The sequence below is a fragment of the Dermacentor silvarum genome, chromosome 1 (genome assembly GCF_013339745.2).
Source record: "Dermacentor silvarum isolate Dsil-2018 chromosome 1, BIME_Dsil_1.4, whole genome shotgun sequence".
Taxonomy (NCBI): Eukaryota; Metazoa; Arthropoda; class Arachnida; order Ixodida; family Ixodidae; genus Dermacentor; species Dermacentor silvarum.
In genome coordinates, this window is record NC_051154.1 from 184,406,776 (window position 1) to 184,425,782 (window position 19,007).

Below are 19,007 nucleotides of genomic sequence, written 5' to 3' on the forward strand. Positions count from 1 at the left end.
ATACACATTCCAAACGATAGCGGTCATTTCGTCGCTCGTCCGAGTGTTACACCCTGCGCATGCGCACTTTTGACGTTTTCACAACTCGGACACTCTTGCCCTGTGATAAGCGATTGCAAGTCACCGTGAATGTATACAGCGTCCCTCCAGTTTTGCTTCCACCACTCGTTAGCTGTTGTGTTCTGGCTGCTGTTCTCGGCAATAAAGCCCCTATATTATAAAAGTAGCGCCATCTTAATCTTGTCGCCACCCCCGCTCACCCCGGCGTTCCTCCTCCCGCATCCTGTCGCCCCAGCCTCCTCCGCTCCCCCATTGGCCAATCCGTGTCACATGGAAGCACGTGTTGTGCTTTCGTATATTTTTTTTCTTTCCAGCGCGCTCCGACCGGATTCTCGGGCCTGTACGACAAAGTGCTGTATGCACAAACGAATCCACGTGTTAGGACAAGAACTTCGTTGTGATGGCAGCTGCTGCGCCTTAAGTTTGCCGCAACCGACAAGGCAAGGGCAAAAGGCTTTTTTTTTTTTGTTTACCATCCGGCGAGCGCAAACGCTTGCTGCACACTTGTTATTTGCGCCGTCTCGCATCGTCGCGTTGCTACTCCAAAACGCATTATTAAGGCCAGTTACTCACTGACGAAGCAAAATCGCGCCTCAAAACTTCTCCGCTGGGCGCAACCAAAGTTTTTCTGCGGATTTCCTCTGGTAGCGCGTTAGCTGTCGTCTGCCACAGTAGGCCCGACGTAAGCGGTGACAGTGTCGATATCACGTCTCGATCGCGCTGGCCGCGCCAAGCGATAGTGGAACGAAGGAGGGAAGTGGTTGGCGCTACTTTTTATATAGGGGCTTTACTCTGCAAAGCTTTAGCGCAGGGTGCCTATTCATGATAGCATCGTCTCAGTGCGCACGACGCTAACAGCCGCGGGGCAGAGTGCACGCGAAAGTGTGGCTGGCTTCGCTTAATTCGTACCACCGATGTCAAGATATCGTCGACGTGGCCATGAAACCGTATCATTCGTTGCCGACTCCCAAATTCATCAAAAGAATTGTTTTCTCATTCAAATTTGCTTTTTCAATGCCCGATAATTCCGAAAATCTGCGGCCTCTTTCCGTGTAAGAAAAATAAATCGGCGTCTCTACTTATTTTGCATAAAGGTCGAATTTCAAAGAAGAAAATTTCGATATAACGAAGCAAATTGCCGACTTTATCGATTTTGTTTATCGAGATTTAACTGTAATACCAACAAGACAGGGCTATGATGCAAGCAGTAGCCTACAGAACAAGACTGAATTACTGAAAATGCTCCAGGCAATGCCAAGTTTGCAGCAAACAAATGCGAGTTCTCCCACAAATTTCGTGCGAGTGCCACTCCCAGCACACCTGTAGAACACAATCAGATCTAACAGCACAATTCCATTCACTACTCAATGAATGTGCAACTTTTCTTGACAAGATTATTTAAAAATTTTGATTTCAAGTGAAGCGCTGTACTCATAAGATTCAAAAAAAAAGTGCTAGCTAGAGGACCACAGGAAGACAAGACAGGTTCTATGCTGTTCTAATTACTTTCTCTGCCACACTTTGCTTACCAGCAATTGGCAGAATGTTGAAAAATACACTAAACAATACTTTCTGCTAATTGCCACAAAGTATTCCTTGTTGGAGTATATCTTATCTAGAAATGGAAGAAATATTGCATAACCAAAGCGCTTTACAGAGTGCTATGGTTAAAATGCATTACATCTTGGTCTCATGGGCTACTATAAAATAGCAATGAAAAGAATTGTGCGCACAAATATGCTGCACAAGAAAGTCGAAGCAACCAACTTCGCTGCGATGTTCCAATTACATCACTGATAATGAGCCATATTGGATTTGTCTGATAAAAGAGTAGGGCAACTAATTTTACCACAGAATGAAAAATACAGTAAGGTGGAAAGCCGGGCATGTTGGAATTGATGCATTCTTTGAATCATCGCACGACAGCGCTTGCCCTGTGTCCTTCATGGCCAAGTGGTAGAGCACCCGCCTCGGCTGAGGGACGTTGTGGGTTCGATTCCCACCACCGCCGGGCATCCACTGGTTCAAATGGGCACAAGCATGCCCCCCCGGCCTGCCGTTTGGCTTCCCCAGGGGTGATACGCTTGGGAAAGGAGCCTGCGCCCTGAAGTCCCGTCGAAACCATCGTGAGCACAGAAAAATTGATGTTTGGGCCGCTCCCATGGCGACTGTAGCCGCTCCCATGGCGGCCATTTAGTGGGTTTCAAGTTCCCATGTGGCGCCCCAAGCACCTATTGAGGCGGGGATGCCTTCGGGTTGAGGACAAACACCCCTTTCCAAGCGTTGAGGTCCCCTAATGGTCGAGCACCAGGCCGGGAGCGCGCTTATACCTATTTTACCGGTAGGTGCCCGGCGGCAGCACTTGCCTCCGACAGCCGCGGCAGATGCTGTTCAACAAGGCCGTCTATGGTTGGACAAGAAGTGCTCAGAGACAACTCGTGAAATCTCTATTGGGCCCTCTTTTGAGATGTGAGGCCCCTCGAAAGCCGAGCACAAGGCCAGGGAACACTCTCTACCATTAGAAAAAAAACCGTGGGTTCCCAGCAGCACCAGGATTTGAACTCGGTACCTCCCGCGTACGAGGCGGATGCTCTACCGCTAGGCCATCGCTGCAGTTTTTGGTTTGCCATCATTTTCCACGTTATTTCAAGAGTGAAAAATAAAATACTTGCACTTTCTTCTGCTGATAGCACCACTAATATGCTGCAGAAACTAGGTGATATGACCTTGACACTTAAAAGACACCACTTAGCAAGACATTGCAAGTTTTACCCCTCCTCCTCTCCCCATCCTCTCCCCCCTTCGCGGAGTTTGTTACCTTGATCAAACCGCACCTCAGTTTTCAAAGAATTCAAGGAGCACATTTATTTCCAAAGCACTTTAAGGCCCCCCCCCCCTTGAGCTTTTCTTCCAAATTCAAGGGTGTTCGAGAATTTCAAGGTGGTGTACAAACCCCCACTTCACTTTATCCCGCCGTGGGTTGATTTTATCTATCAGCATTTCGACAGCGTATGTACAACTAACTACGAGCAATCCTTCCCATAGTGTGGAGTTTTCACTCACAAAAGAGGACGCAGTCGATTTCAGACTGATGTTCAGCAGAAGTGTGACTAGCAGTCTAATTGCTTACTTTTGAACACCGCCTGTGCAAATGCTCTTATTCATTGCAGTACAATACTGTGCAACACTGTACCTTATAGTACAGTACTGCACAAAGCACATCAAGTCTCCAGTGCCAGTTCAAGGCACACAACTAGACTAGCTCGCTTGAACAGAAAAGCTGATCAAACATAATAATCAAGTGAGGAGGCTTACGCACGCTCCCCAATCTGACAGCCATTGTTTAAGAACCTAAAGAATCTAGTAAAAAAGGAACCAGGTGCTTGATGCAATGAGTAAAAATAAATGCTCCTTGCACCACAGGCACTTACCCGTTTTTACATTTGCAAAGCCAGGGTTTTTCCACCACTAAATCAGCATATTCTTTTTGCGTAGTCTAACTCACGGAAGGTGGAAAATAAGAGCAAGGTGCATATTTTGTTTCACATTTTTTTACTCTCAGTACTTACACTAAAAAAATAGCAGATTATTCCTTTGATTCATGCTTCTTGATGTGCACATAGTTTCACATAGGAATTTTCAAAAACTCTTCGAGTAATTATTTCTGCTTTACTTACATTCCTAAAACCAATGATCAGGATACAATTTAATGTATCCCGGTATACGTTCAGACTAATACATTTTGAAATAAAACGTTAAAACATGAAAGCACTGAAAATGAGCACAATTCTAGCGGTAAGGAAAGAGTTAAGTGAGGAACAATCAACGATTATAAGTGCAAACTTATCGCAACCTTCTGCAGTGTCCCAGAACTCTTGCTTTAATAAAAGCCTGATGACCAGACATCTTTTACTCCCTTTGAAAGTGTGTTCAATTGAGAACTCTGTGTAATGATGCATTCTGCAAAACTTACCACATGAGAAGAAGTTTTCTACATGAATGGACCTTGATCTCTTTACAAGGCCCTTTACACCCAACTTCCCACGGCTGCCAAAAGCGGATGGACTCTTTGGAGGGCCAATAATTGACTGCCTCCTGAGGAAGATGGAGTCTCTTCTGACATCCTTTCTGCTGAACTCTTTGTTCAGGTATTCCCTGAGTTCAGCTGGAATACCTGTAAAGAGTGAGAACTGCAGTAAGCCACACTCCACACCATTTATATAGCTGTGGGGCTCATGTTCAAGGCATGTGCAGAGAACTGTGAGGAACTATGTTATCAAATTAGGAATCACACAAAGAAAAAGAAGTGCCACATAGAGAACTGTTAGGCTGTGCTGCTCTGGTAGTTATATACTGGAGAAAGGCAATAATGAAAGTAAAATCATAAAAACTTTCACTTCCCCACGAAACAAAGACTCCTAGCTTTCTTATACAAAATGAAAGTTCATATCTTAATGCCAAAGACGCACGTTCTGGATGTCCTTCCTCTTGATTTCCAACAAAGCTGAGGCTTGCAATACAGGAAGTGCTCACAAATTCCTCGAGAGTACCTAAAAGAATGCTGGAAAAAAATGACGTTTTTTTTGCTTCATTTACTTTTGCAAAAGTTTTTCACTTTCCTAACTTTGCTGGGCGAACCTGCTATGTAATATACACCAAATTAAAAATTAGAGGTCAGAAACATACCGAGTACCAGTAGTATAACCACTTTTAAGCTTTTTTATTGTGGCTATAACCTCGCCAGGTATTTTTCCATTATCTGTAAAGGCAAAAGCAATAAAATGAGGTGCGGAACTTTAAATAATTTGAGACATAACCAAAATTCCTCTTTACTACAAACCCAAGACTACAAGAAAACAACTTTCCAAGTCAAGTCGAGTGTACTAGTATTAGACAGTTTTAGTTTAGTGTGGTTACCGGAATAGCGGGCGTACCGAAATAGCGGGATCGAAATGCGCATGCGCAGAACCCGCTAAACGACCCATACCGTTTAACGTCAGCACACTATTTCTCAGAGTTAACGTTACCGTGTTAGCGTGTTTACGTAGTATACGTAAAACATGGCAGCGGTCCCGGCCGCCTGCTTCGAACTGAATTTGGAGTTGCTGTTGAATAATTGAGTTCGTTGGTAGGAAATGACTGCGTAAATGGCTTCCGCTTATCTTCAGGCAGCATCGACAATATGTTTTTATGGATAATTTAGCGGAGTTTACGAGATCGCTTCTCGTTTCGAACGCGCCTAAGCCTAACGAAAGAAATTTTCTCCGACATATGAGCGCCACCTGTCGATAAAGTCGGGAGATAGGCGCGACAACGGCATATGGCCTCTGAGATGGGAGAATTTCGGAGGCTATGGTAGGCAGCTTGTACTGCTTGTCTGTTTCGTTGCAGATCGACGGACATGTGAAGTAAAATACAACTGGCTTCCATTGCGCTGCTTATCACACTTGTCCGGACGCACACACACATAGACCTAGGTGCCCTATGTACGCGAAATTCAAAGCGTAATGGAATAGCGTCCCGCACGTAAACTACGCTATCACACTATACTAAAACTCTCTTTTTGCAAAGTTCGTTTGCGGAACGGTAACGCTATTTCCGTAACCCCGCTATTACGCTAACGCAAAACTAAAACTGTCTATTTTTAAATCTAGAGTAGCACAGTTGTCCGGCACCCCAAAACTGGTCATGGCACAAAAACTGCTGCACAAGATGTGCTCATTACTACTTCTTCCAAGAAATATACACCAATAAAAATGAAATCTTGCTTTGTTGTAGACATGTCATTTGTTTATTTTTGCCAATATTCATCATATTGAGATATTCAAAAAGCATCTGCCAATATTTTTCATAAAAGAAGTGCTGCAAAATTGAAGGCCTATGTAAAATTCTTATGTTAAAGAAATGCTTTCACATAAAAATAGAACTAGAATACAAATACAGAATCCCACAGCAAGCTGTCGCATTTCTAAAATTTAAGTGTGCAACTAACGCAGGAGGTCCTGTGAAACAGGTAGGATGACTGTCGGCCTTCCAAGCATTCTCCACGCTGACTTCAGATAGGCGACCTCGGTCTTGAAAGTATCGATGAGAAGGTCAGTGTCAGAGGCAAGATAAATCGATGCTGGTCTGCAAACTGAAATGCAGAAATTTTTTAGTGCATTAATGGCGGATATAGGTCCATGAGGGAGAGATAATTTAAAGGAAACCATTACAGGAAATCACAAAAAAGCTGCAACAACTGCCAATATAAGCATGCAATGCAAACAAGTTGCTAATGCACTCAGCAGGTTTACCTGAGGAGTGAATACCAAGAGAGAATCCTTGAACAAGTACATTTTGCTTGTGCTAAGAATGCCCACATCTCGTGACTGTCGTCCACTCAAGCCCAGTTTAGAGCTTCTTCCTACAGAACATTTTAGAGATGAATGAATCAACAACATTCATAACAAAAAGCTTATAAATAATAAAACAATGTCAGACAAACCTAGATACGTATAAATATGTCCCAGAAACCCTCGCTGGTAGCACTTCAAAGTCAGGAACATCTTGTATAGTCTGCACAAAAATCTCGTGGTGCATCAACTTTTCTTGTATTATGTGGTCTTCTGCCAGCACCACCACTGCAAAAATGAAAAGCACCAAGCTATTTATTGCGCTTGCCATTCACTCAGAAGACACTCAAGTTGCTTATAATAATGAAAGCAACCTTGAACCACCACATCAGGTTTTTTTCTCCGAGGCCAGCCTACGATTCAGAGGGTCCAGCTCCCCAGGAACAATAAAACCCTGAAAACACACATAACAGGCGAAATCAGCAAAGTGAATGAGCAACATAAAAATACAGATTTAAAAAAAATGGGATCACCTCTTGTAGAAGTCGGCCAATGATGAATAATGACTGCGCCCACATAAAAGGAGTCATGCCGACGTGAACTCTTGGCTGACTGTGTGGATTCTTGTATTCTGCTTCAACCTGCACAGTAGTGTGCAGTTCCAATACAAAGAAGAAGCATGTAAGGAGGATGCAATTACTACATATACCACAGTTACATGATCAGCCACATTTAGAAGCTACTGTAAGATATGAGGTTACAGGGCTCAATTATGTGCAAATTAAAATCACAGACCTTGTCGGCTGATACAGCATACATTTCTGGCACCAGTTTAAGCCCATCATCAGTTCGAAGGAGCACCTGCTCCAAAGCATCACAGTATTCCTCCACCTAAATGAAAACCAGAAGTGAAAGATGCAAATATTACAAAAAAGAAAGCGTAGACTAGTCTCAGAAAAAGAAAACATTTTCTTAGTCGCATACAATGACTGCAATGCAATGAATATTTTACAGTGCTTCGCTATGGCATAAGAGCTATCATGCCGCACAAATCAAAGTTTACTCAATTACAAAATATGCTACAGAAATTTTCTTGTGCTGTTTGCAGAACATAAAAGCTTGAATTTGTTACCTCCAGGCGCTCCCCACGGAAGCAAGCGTCAATCACCAAATAGCAAAGAAAGAGTGGCCACTCGCATTCAATGTTTTCAAAGTGTTGTAGCTCCCAAGATTCATAATACAGCCTGCTTGGGTCCTGAAATAAGACTGCAGCTGTAGACAAGCAGACAAAGCACAAATCGAACACAGAATAACAAATGCGTGGACTCAAAATGCGTCAATTCAGTACCTCCTTCGCAGTCTTGTAGCCATCCCGTAGAAACCTTTTACAACCATATTTGCCCTAAGAAAAAAATAATGTTACTTTTTTGAACGGGAAACACTAAACTACAGCATGAGAAAGACATGTTAATATTCTTTTGCTTCTTGACTATTAAAGATACTGTCAACCTCCTTAAATGGACATTGAGGGTTATCTGAAATCTTAAGATGTGTACAAGCTTTAACAAAAAAAAAAAAAAAAAATCTGAAAAGAGCACTTCACCAGCACCTCAAACAAGCACAACTAGAAACAGGAAAGGTGCTCACACAGGATGTGCCTAGAAGCCCTCACAACAGAAAATCTTTTTTTTTTTTTGTTCATGCTCAGAAATGGTCTTTGTTGCCTACATCAGGGCTAGTTACATGAAATGAAAGTTGCAGCACTACAGATTCCCTACATCACTAAATTACTCTGTCAAATATTTTACTGCAACAAATTTACACCATACACCAATCTAGCCACAAAACTTCTGCAGTTTATACATCTGAATGTATCATCATAGAAGTTACAAACTACACTGCTTGTGTTTTCATGCAGTACTACCTGCTTCAAGCTTGCCATGTACCTTCAGCTTTTGCAGAATGCTTTTCCGTGTCTGAGCTATAAGCTCAGGGTCTTCCACAGCAAATGCTGGATAGCCAATAACTGAGAGAAGAGCTGCGTCCACTTCTTTGGAGTTGGACTCTCGTGGAAGCATTGACTGCAGCACAGCCTACATGAACAGAAAGCATGTCACACAGGGTTAAAAAGTTGAACATAATTTTTTTTTTTTCAGAAAAATCAACTGGGATGCATACTAACATTGCACTTCTGAGCTTCATCAGCCAGGACATGAATCACGGAAAAGGGGCCCCCTTTGCCCCCAAACAGATCTAGGTCATCCAATGCTTGAAGAGCTGCCTGCAGCATGATGAAAACAAAAAGTGCCTAAACAGGCGCTGCACACAACAGTTTGAGTGAAAGTTGGCTGCATATTTGATAGTGCTAAAACACAGAGTTATTGAAGATGGAAAAAAAAAATTGTTCAATTTATGAGCAACAACCCTACATTGATCCGAGAAGTACTTCCAGTCATTCATTTAATGAATGACTTACTATGACTTCTATTTGACTGCAGCCAAACATACATTTGCTTGCTTCAGTATAAGTTGAGCACTGCTGCCTGAAAGCCTGAAAGGTCGCTTTGATGCATGATGGGATCCATAACAGCGTGTACTATGCACAAGACTAAGCAAGGACAGCATTTACATAGCAACATTTAGCATAAGTACAGAAATGCCCTAAATTAAACATGGCTACAGGAGTAAAATAATTTTAATGCACAAATGCAAGTTAAATGTACGTTTTAATGCTTTCTCAGATGATATTGATGACTTTCAATTGCAGAAAAATTGATTATCCACCCATTTATGCACATGAACTTGCATTTGGCAAATCGAAATGAAACCCAAGGGTCAACAGGGCTCATTGAAAAACGAAATTGATTTTTTTCAAATATCACTTTGAAGAACAATGGTTTGATTTTTGCCTTTAAATAACCCAAGAAATGATAATTCAAGCTGAGGAACTGCAATATAAGCAATGCAAATAGTAGATGGCTACTTCCCATACCTCTCTCACACTATAGTTGTGATGTGCAGCTGAGAACCAAAAATTGTGAGGGAATAAAAGAGTTCACACCTCACAAATCAACACATGAAACGAATCAGTTCACGAGCACAAAGGTGTTGATAAAATAGTGACCTGTCTTGCGCAGCTCACTCTTATACAATAGCTTTGCCCAGATCAGTGCTACTACATAAAATGTTAAATTTGGGAAAAATTTATTTACATTTCTTTACCAAGTCACAGGAGAAACTTTTTAATTTCAGCACAAGAAACTATACATAAAATACCTAAAAGTAAATCTTTCATGGATCAGCGACAACATAAAAAGTGTGCTCTTTGAATGGTACTACGTTCCAGTGCAAAATGGGACAACCAAATAGTTGAGTTCAAGCACTTCGTCTTGTCTTGGCTATTTGGCTGTCTTGTTTTTGCACTGGAAAATAGCACTATCACTATGTCAAATCAACTATTCCAACAGCACAATCTGTTGGTGCTACAACAGCAAATGTAAAGGGAAATTCTTTGAATTTCCCTTTACATTTGTGGTGTAGCACCATGCTCTAGATCAATAAGAGGCCAAAGCATATGCGGCATATGGTATGTTGGATTTATTTCATCCTAACTAGAACAAATTTTGTTACAGTCTACACAAATAAAAGTGGGGACTCAAATCTACATGCAAATACTAGATGGCTACACTGCAGATCACAACAGCTACACTGCACATGCAAATATATAGATTGTTCCACTCCAGATCAATATAACGGTGAGCTAAGACAGTAAACAGCATACTTTGGCCATTCCGATGGAGCTCGAGTTCAGTTCTGGTAACCCATGGTTTGTTTTGTCACCGCGTTCCCAAATACCATAGTCCTGGAAAAAGAATAAGACAAGTTATATGGGAGAAAAAAAGAATGCTTCTGATACTATGTGCCCATCACTTACCGGGATGCAGTATGTAGCCTCTATGTAAAAGACCAAGTTTTGTATAAAATTGACTTCATCTAAGTTGAATACTATTTGAAGACCTGAAAGGTGATTAAAAGATATCAATAACACAACATAACACATATGTGAAATGCAAATAAACTTTTTTTTCTCAGAAGTTACTTTTTCAGGTGCTGATGCTAAAGGAGTTACTGATGTGCAACTTTTTTTACTTATTAGGCAGCTGCTGACCTCGTACTTTAAGTGTGAAGCCTCAATATCTTGGGCACGCAAGAAATAACTGCGTCATCTTCTAATGCAACCAGTTAAAAAAATGCACCAAATACGGCATGAGTTTGGCCGTTAAGTAGGCAGCAGGTGACATCACAGCAACCAGGGGTGCTGGCTGATGGTATCACAAACACTGACGTGTGCGCTAGTCAGCATGGTGCAGTGGACACAGGCCGCACCATGACCATGCTGCTCAGAGCTAAGCATGCACTGGGCTACTTGCATCATTGCCAAATTGGCCCTTCTATCCTGAAAGTACAGCTCAAGAAAAACAACAGAGGGCGTACATGACACATGGACACATGTATTGTGCGCATGTGTCCTAAACTCCCTCTGTCCGTGTGTTTTTTAGCACTTTACATTCAGAGCATGTTATATGAACAAGGACAAATTTCTACCCTTCCCTTCCATCCTATTTCACACTGGCATTTTTCACATTGGACATGGATTAAGCTCTGCTGTCTATTCTCAAAAAACGCAAAGAAACTTAATGCATTTCCCTAACCTTGTCCCACACTTACCCTGTGAAATGGCTGCTCTGGCAGTGCGCATGACTCACTGCACTCAACTTTTGGTGACACACTCACAAACATTCACAGTCAATAGTCACGGTATGGCTTGCATTTATTACAGCAGGCTGGCTTGCACGCACATCAGTGGTTTTCGATAACAAGTAAGCCCCACCCAGTGTGGCCAAGCACCAGATCCACGTTCTCCCAACTCGCATGAAAAAATCCCAAATATTTCCCTAGATTTTAGTAACACATGGTCGGTAATTAATATTTTGATGCTTTCCATAAAGTTATTTTCTGTTCACTTGGATGCAAAATGACAGGATTTTATGGTGTAAATATGTTTCGCATTGTGTATAAAACATACGGACTCTGTGTTCATTGTGTTTAAGCTGAAATGATGCGGCACAAAAAAATAATGTTGACAATACCAAAGGAAGTTTTCACCCTTGGCGACAGAAATAAGGTGAATATGGAGTCCTACTTAAATTCACGTACATGTTCAAGTTGGATATTTACATGTTAAGTAGGGCATCTAAGTTTTTTTAGAGTTACATGAAACCTCTTCTGGGCCCCTCTAAGATTTGACGGAGCTAAGCTTACAGAAGGAAACCAACTTGCAAGCTATCAGAGCATGAAAACTATCTTATAAAGCAAATGCTTTCGAGATACCTTTTTTTTTTTTAGCAAATGCAATATGGCTCACAAAAAATGCCCATATAGGTAGCCAAAAAAATGTCAGCCCCAAGTGGTACCATTATTTGCAATTTGGCAATTAATGCCAAGGCTGGCAACCTCAGTATAAAATTTAAAGGTTTCCCTAGCTTTCAACTAATTTCTCTGGTGTTGCCGGCACTGCCACCAACATCCAGCTGCTTTGATGCCACCTACTGTCTGCTTCACAGCCAAAGCCATGCTGCACTTGGCATGTGTTTTGAACTGGCCACATTAAAGATGACATGATTATCTGTTGCATGTTCAGGAAATCCAGGCTTCATACCATAATCAGAGTCAATAGCTATATAAAGAAAAGAAAGAAAAAAAAAAGGGACAAATTTTGTGTCAGCAGTCCTTAGGCCCTTCACCAGGGCCCGTAAAAAATTTTTGTTATACACTGGCATATGTGGATAAGAATAGTGATGTGGGCGAGTTGGTCTAAGTTATGGCGTGATTTTTGCAGCGCGAAGCACTGAAGTGCGGAAGGAAAAGAAAAAGAAAAGGTTAGTGAAAGAAGCACAAACACGAGCGCCAACTACCAACTGGATTTATTGGTCAAGAACACATAAATATATACAGTATAGACCGCTTATAACGTAAGTCGCCGGAGTCGCGAATATCTGCACTATAAGCGGTACCGCACTATAACCAAAACAACGATTTTCAAGCCCTGCACGTGTGCAAAACATGTAGACCAAGCATGTAGATGCGCTTTGTACTATCATGCGCACATCACGATTACGTTTTCGCCAGTGAGCTGACGAAAACATAATCGCGATGTAGCCGGTGCTCTTTAAGTTCGGCAGCTTTGCACCGAGTCAAAACGAAACAACTGTTTGCCGCAACCGCTGCATAAAAAACTGTGGCCGATTAATAACGACGACTTTGCGGAGCTGAAGGCACACGCCTGACGCACGCATCGAGTCTGGACGAATTAACTACCATTCACTGCAACAACTGCAGTTGAAACCGCGGTCGCTATCTATGCGATCATCGATGGCGGCTACGCAGTTCTTTAAGTACGCGACCGATGCGCGTACCGAGTAAAAACCAAACTACTGTTCGCCGCAACCGCGGCCGCTATCGAAGTGATCGTGGATGACGACTACGCAGTTACGAAAGCCCGCGGCCAACGCAGTGTTATGCGCAGCGGTAAACGCAAGAATACAGGCTTTAAAGACATAAATAGGCTCGAAGCGTTCCGGCGTTGCTGTCATTCACGTACGATTTCAACTGATGGCTGTGGCGATGCGGACTCCACTGCTTCGTTTCGGTTGGACGCTAGTGCCGTTCTTGCTCTTTTGCGTCGCACATGTGCGACTCTCCGCGCTCACCGAGCTCCGAAAGTAGTCCGAATTAACCGATGTGCGGCCAAATAAGTCCGAATTAACGAGAGTGTGGTTGCATTGAATAATGCACACGCCGGCCGGGAGCACGTACCTCGTTGAGAAGCGTGCTCGCTAACGCCCTTGTCGGCGAGATTTTCCCGCAAAAGCCGCATTATAAACGGTATTTCGTCTCACGCGGCTGCACTGTAAGCGGTATGCGTATACATGGAGTGCTATGGGAAAATTAATGGGAGTCTGAGAATACCGTACTATATCCGGTCCTGCACTATAAACGGTTACGTTATAAGTGGTCTATACTGTATACACAAGTTGACAGGGTTATCAAACACTGTGCCAGAGACACTCGTCACATTGGTAGGTCAATAAACTCCTTATTGTGTAAAGTCACTGATGGTTGACTCACGCACTTGTCGCCATATTTCTTAATATAATAGGCCTCAGAAATTTCCCGCACTCCCAGATCGTGATGGCTATATTTGATGTACCGCTAAGGTGTTCATCCGTCATCCTGCTAATGCGTCGGACCTTGCATGGGACTGATAAGACTACTTCGACATCGTATCACTACCAGACTTTTTTCAAACCACGGGAGATTTTATGCCAATATGGGATAACTGCTGCTCGTTTCTTTTTATTATGCAATTTTGGTTTTTGTGGTCCCGCTTTTTTACTATTTGCAACATCGTTTTGCAACACTGATGAAATGACAAACCTCGGGAATCCTGCTGAAAGTAGCCTGTCTATTTGTACTTTTACGCTGTTCGCCGCCATGTGTGAACAAGACTTAGTTAACTCTTTCGTTACCACACGAGATGTGCTAATTTTCGGTAATTTATGTTTTCACATTTTGTTTGAAGACATAGTAGTCGCAATGTATACTGCAATGCATAAAATTATAGCCTGATCAGTGGTTGTTTGAATGGATGTATAGCAGTAATAATTGCTCAGACAATGTTTGCGAATTCTCATGTAAAACTTCAAAGAAGCCCCTAAGGAACATGAAATTATGGAAGAAATAATTTTCTATATTTAGTTTAAGTACTGAGAGTAAAAAAATCTGAAATATACAAAATATGCACCTGGTTCCTAGTTCGCAATTTTTGTAAGCCAGATCATGCAAAAGAATTATTAAGATTTGTTGACATGAATACTAGCCATAGTAATGCCCATGCTATGTGGGAAAGCAGTAGTTTCACAAATGTGAAAACGGGTAAGTTCCTATTGTACAGGGAGCATTTGTTTTTTACTCATTGCAGCAGGCACCTCGTTCCTGTTTTACTGCATTCTATAGACTCGCCAAGCAATGGCTGTCAGGTCAGGGAGCATGAAGAAGCCTCCTCATACCTAATGAATTCATTCGATAAGCTTTTCTGGGCAAGCAAGATGGTCTAGTGTGCATTCAGCTGGGGCTGGAGCTTCCACACGCACTGTTCAGTTCCTGTACAGTGCTGTACAGCAATGTGGAATATTGCACAATATTGTACAGTAGTGAATAAGGGCCCTTGAACAGGCGATGTTCAAAATGTAAGAGCTTAGACAGCTAGTCAAGCTTCAGTTGAAGGTCAGTCTGTAATCGACTGCGTGCTCTTGTGCGAGTGAAAACCCCACGCTACGGGAAGGATTACTCGTAATAATTTCTACATATGCTGCCGAAGCGCTGATGGATAAAAGCAACCCACGGGGGTAAAATAAAGTTGCACTTGATGTTACTCAAACACATTATCAAAATAACACGCACTCATGAGCATCTACCATTGTTTGAGGCATCGTTAAACCAGCCTATATATTTGATCAGAAAAATGACAACCAGAGAGAAGCTTCTGCGTCTTCGCTGCTGCTGTCATTTAAAAATTATCTTGCCGAATCGACCGAACAGCAAATTTTGAGTCTTTTTGTTGAAGAAGTGCTGAAGTACCATAGGCTAATCTTGACAATACTTGCAGTCAAAGTTTTACTTTTCCAGACTCCCCAACCTGCAAAATATTGTCAAATCTGACAAAATGCTAAAGTTCAGTCATCATTTCAGAGGGTGCATGATGATGATGCTAGTAGAAGAATTTCAACAGAAATGTATAACAAAGCATAGAAAAACTGTCAATCGAATTGAATTGATTGATTTCTATAGGCACAGTAACGAAAGAGTTAATGCTGCACAAATGGCGAATGAACCAATCACTCTCATTACTACGTTGGAGTGACTATAGGCGTAATTAACAACGGGCTTCATGCTTCGCAGTTGGTCTCCCGAGCAAACATGATCTCGTAAAAAGATATGTAGATGTTATTTTCTTGCAGCCTTCATTATTGGGTGGTAGAAGTGACTTGGCCCAGCATATATTAGGTGTTTTTAAAGCAAATGCCGGGGGTTGGATTTTACGTGCGAGGTTCCTCAGGATAACTCGTTGCATTTCCTAGTCATTATTATTCGGCAATTGCAAGATCATGTTTGCTGGGGATACCAACCGCGAAGTTTCAAGCCTGTTCTTAATTACGCCTCTAGCCACTCCAAATTAGTAAAAAGAGCGATTGCTTCATTCGCCATTTATGCAGCATTAATCAGCCTTGTTCACATATGGCGGCAAATAGCGTAAAAGTAGAGACAGACAGGCTTCTTCCGGCTGGATTTCCAAAGTTTGTAATTTTATCAGTTTGCAAAAAGTTGTTGCAAATAGCAAAAAAGCGTGGCCACAAAAACAGATGGGCAGAATAAAAATGAAGGAGCAGCAGCTATCCCATGTTTGCACATCTCCCATGGTTTGAAAAAAGTTGGGTCGCGATACGGTGGTGAGGTAGTCTTATCAGCCCCATGCAAGGTCAGATTTATAGGATGACTGACGAACACCTTAGTGGGACATAAAATACAAAAAGCTGGATGTGCACAGTTAATCATGAAAAGCAATTTGTGGATTGCTGCGTAGGAGTTGTGTATCGAATACTATTAACATGCAGCCACCTTTATATAAGCCAAACAGGACACTGTATTAACAAAAGGCTGGGGGAACACAAAAACAACTTAACAAAAGAAAGAACAGCTTACCTAGTGTTGCACTGCAATGGTTATGACTGCAAGCCTCAGTTGGAAGAGGAAAATATGCTGAAACGTCATCACAATCGGGGAAAGCGGGAAATTTCTGAGGCCCATTATATTAAGAAATATGGACACAGGAGCGTGAGTCAACCATCAGATCCTTTACACGATAAGGAGTTTGCGTTTTTGAGCCTATGTCAACCCTAATCTAGCCTGGTTTTTAATCTATGAAAAATTCTTGCCATGCATTAATTTTTACAAGCTTTTACTGCTGGTTTATTGACCTACCAATGTGACTAGTGTTGCTGATACAGTGTTTGATAAATCTGTCACCTTGTGTACATGTTTGTGTGCTCTTGACCAATAAATCAAATTGGTACTCAGTGCTCTGTTTGTCCTTCTTTCATTAACCATTTCTTCTTTCTTTTCTTTCTGCACTTCAGTGTTTTGCTCTGCAAACATCACGCCATGAAGTGGAAGCTGTAATGTGTTGTCCAGGAAGCGTTTTACCACAAGAAGTATAAAAAAGCATTCAGTAGCACCCAAGATGGAAGAAGAAAATGAAATGTTTTGAGGCCATGATAAGAGGAGAGCTTCTCCACCATGGCATAGGCTCTCTCCCATTAGCTTGACAAGTACCTGAGAAGTCACATTTCTCTTCTGCATAACCCATATCGGAGCTGAGAGCCCATGTGGTATTTATATTGTGACCCGTACCTCCCTTCTTTTTTCTGTCTTTTTTTTTTTTGCTGCGTGACACATTTCCAGAAGCGTTTTTGCTCGCTCTGCATTTCACAGGATTGTCCAAGTTATCTGCACTACTGCTGGCTACTTATGCGCTGCAGGTACTCCGTGTGTGATGCTATGTCTGCTGGTGGGGATAGTGGCTCCTCTGAGAAGACAGGTGCATAGATTTTTGTTTGAGTTTTAACATGTTGTGGTATACATTCGTGCAATACATTGTGGACATGATCATCACCACACAATCTACACACTGCACTTGTCTCTTTGCAGTGCCTAAACCTGGGCCGGTATAAGGTAAAAATATTACGTGTTTTTATTCCAAATCCACCATTAGCCCTCCGTGATAGGTCAAAATGGCTCCAGCTCTCCCCATATGGGCATGGCACCCGCCCATATGGGATGGACCCGAACCATTAGACGTATCATGGAGGGCGAATGGGGGATTTGGAGTAAAAACAGATTGGAATAGTTTTACGTTATACCGGCCCTGGTGAGGGGCCTTTTATGAGTGAGATTTGAGGGAAAATAGTTACGTCTTGATCTACTTGTCTGGTTGGAATAACATTTTTTAAGAGAATGCAATTAAGCACTGTTTGCACCTCTGCAAAATTTCATCACACTGTGTGAATTTTTCCATATTTTATGAATATCTCAAAGCTTTGAAGCGAGTGTGCCAGCTCAGGAAAGCTACCTTCTCTCACACAGCACAGCATGGCTATGGATTAGCGACAATATTTTGCCCCTTTTCACACACACACATACACACACACACACACACACACACACACACACACGCACACGCACACACACACACACGTGCACGCACACACAAACAAACAAAAGAAATAAGATTACTCTGTTTTTCGGGCTATATTTGTCCTTGCAACATTTCACATTTTGAACTAGAATATATCAAGAACATGAGACCACAATGCCGAAGTCTTCTTGCTCCTCTTGAAAGTTTGGTTCAGAAAGTGCCTCGATTTGGTAAATTGCATGGTGTTAAATTAAGTTTTTGTCAACAGAATATTTGATGAAAAAGTGCGAACTTTGAGAAATAAACTCAAAGATTCAAAGTAGTGCCCCCACACATAAGCTAAAAAAATTTTCAGGGTTGTTAGTTAGTGTGAGCATTAAACACTTCCAAAGCATGTACTATCAGCGCAAAAATTCAAGCACGAACAACTCCGAAACTACTTCAATGAGTTGTTCCCATTTACAGGTTCACCTGTATTTTAAACAGTGGCTTAATTTAGACTCCAAAACGACCACTTTGGACTACTTCATGCTTAGAGACTGGCTACAGAGTAATTACACATAGCATTTCCATCTAATTATGCATAACAGGCATTTTTATCAGTTAGTTCATGTTCGCAATTCAATTTATGCTGATGGTACATGCACATAAATGATGATCAAATTATGTGTGTGTGCAGGGAGAAGGAGGGGGGGGGGGGGGGCAGTTGGCAGTCACTGCTATGCATTGCCCTAGTAGAGCACTGCATGCATCATGTGGAGGCTGTGAGTTCGGCCCACATATGCAGCAGGTTATCTCTTGTTTCACTTTCATTTATGTTCCATTTCTTACAAACCAGAAGCTAAACCCAAATTTAGACACTTATTAAACAAAACAAAGTTAATTTCCCCTATGCTTTCCTTGGTTTCAGTGTCTGTTGGCTTCATATGGTTTCCACTTGACTCGAGCCCTTTAGTTCACCTGATCCTCCTCCAACAACTAGCAAAATTCTGCATAATTAAGTCACACACAACAGTCACCTGATTACTATATTAAAGGGTCCCTGAAACAGTTTGGACAAATTTTGTAGACGCGTAGGGTACAGCTACAGTAAAACATTCGTACCACAATTTGTGTGAAGCATCTCATATTAAGAGAGCTACGGATGCTTAGAAGTTACCCACCTCCATAGCTATGCTTTTTCTCCTCAACTCGTTCGCCGAGCGATCGGGGCTAAGCTCCACCTTCACTGGCTTTGCATCATGATGGGACATCGTGTCGTTTACTTCCAGTCATTTTGGAGCCAGCGTGCGAAGCCT

At 42.1% G+C, this 19,007-nt stretch overlaps 1 protein-coding gene across 7 annotated transcripts in view; it reads right to left on the reverse strand.

Moving 5' to 3' along the window:
* The window catches only part of LOC119435975 (probable phosphorylase b kinase regulatory subunit alpha), a 128,981-nt gene that overhangs the window by 95,135 nt on the left and 14,839 nt on the right, over positions 1 to 19,007 (reverse strand). The window contains exons 4-9 of one of the 7 annotated variants that reach the window (XM_049658316.1): positions 10,330 to 10,412; positions 10,177 to 10,257; positions 8,578 to 8,676; positions 8,342 to 8,488; positions 7,744 to 7,797; positions 7,528 to 7,650 (exon numbers count right to left, since the gene is read on the reverse strand). The exons of 2 other annotated variants lie outside the window; for them this stretch is intronic. In XM_049658316.1, the coding sequence (XP_049514273.1) occupies positions 7,528 to 7,650; positions 7,744 to 7,797; positions 8,342 to 8,488; positions 8,578 to 8,676; positions 10,177 to 10,257; positions 10,330 to 10,412 (587 nt within the window). The remainder of the gene's footprint in view (positions 1 to 7,527; positions 7,651 to 7,743; positions 7,798 to 8,341; positions 8,489 to 8,577; positions 8,677 to 10,176; positions 10,258 to 10,329; positions 10,413 to 19,007) is intronic. 4 more of the 7 variants (XM_049658326.1, XM_049658331.1, XM_049658322.1 and 1 more) reach the window with 4 other exon arrangements.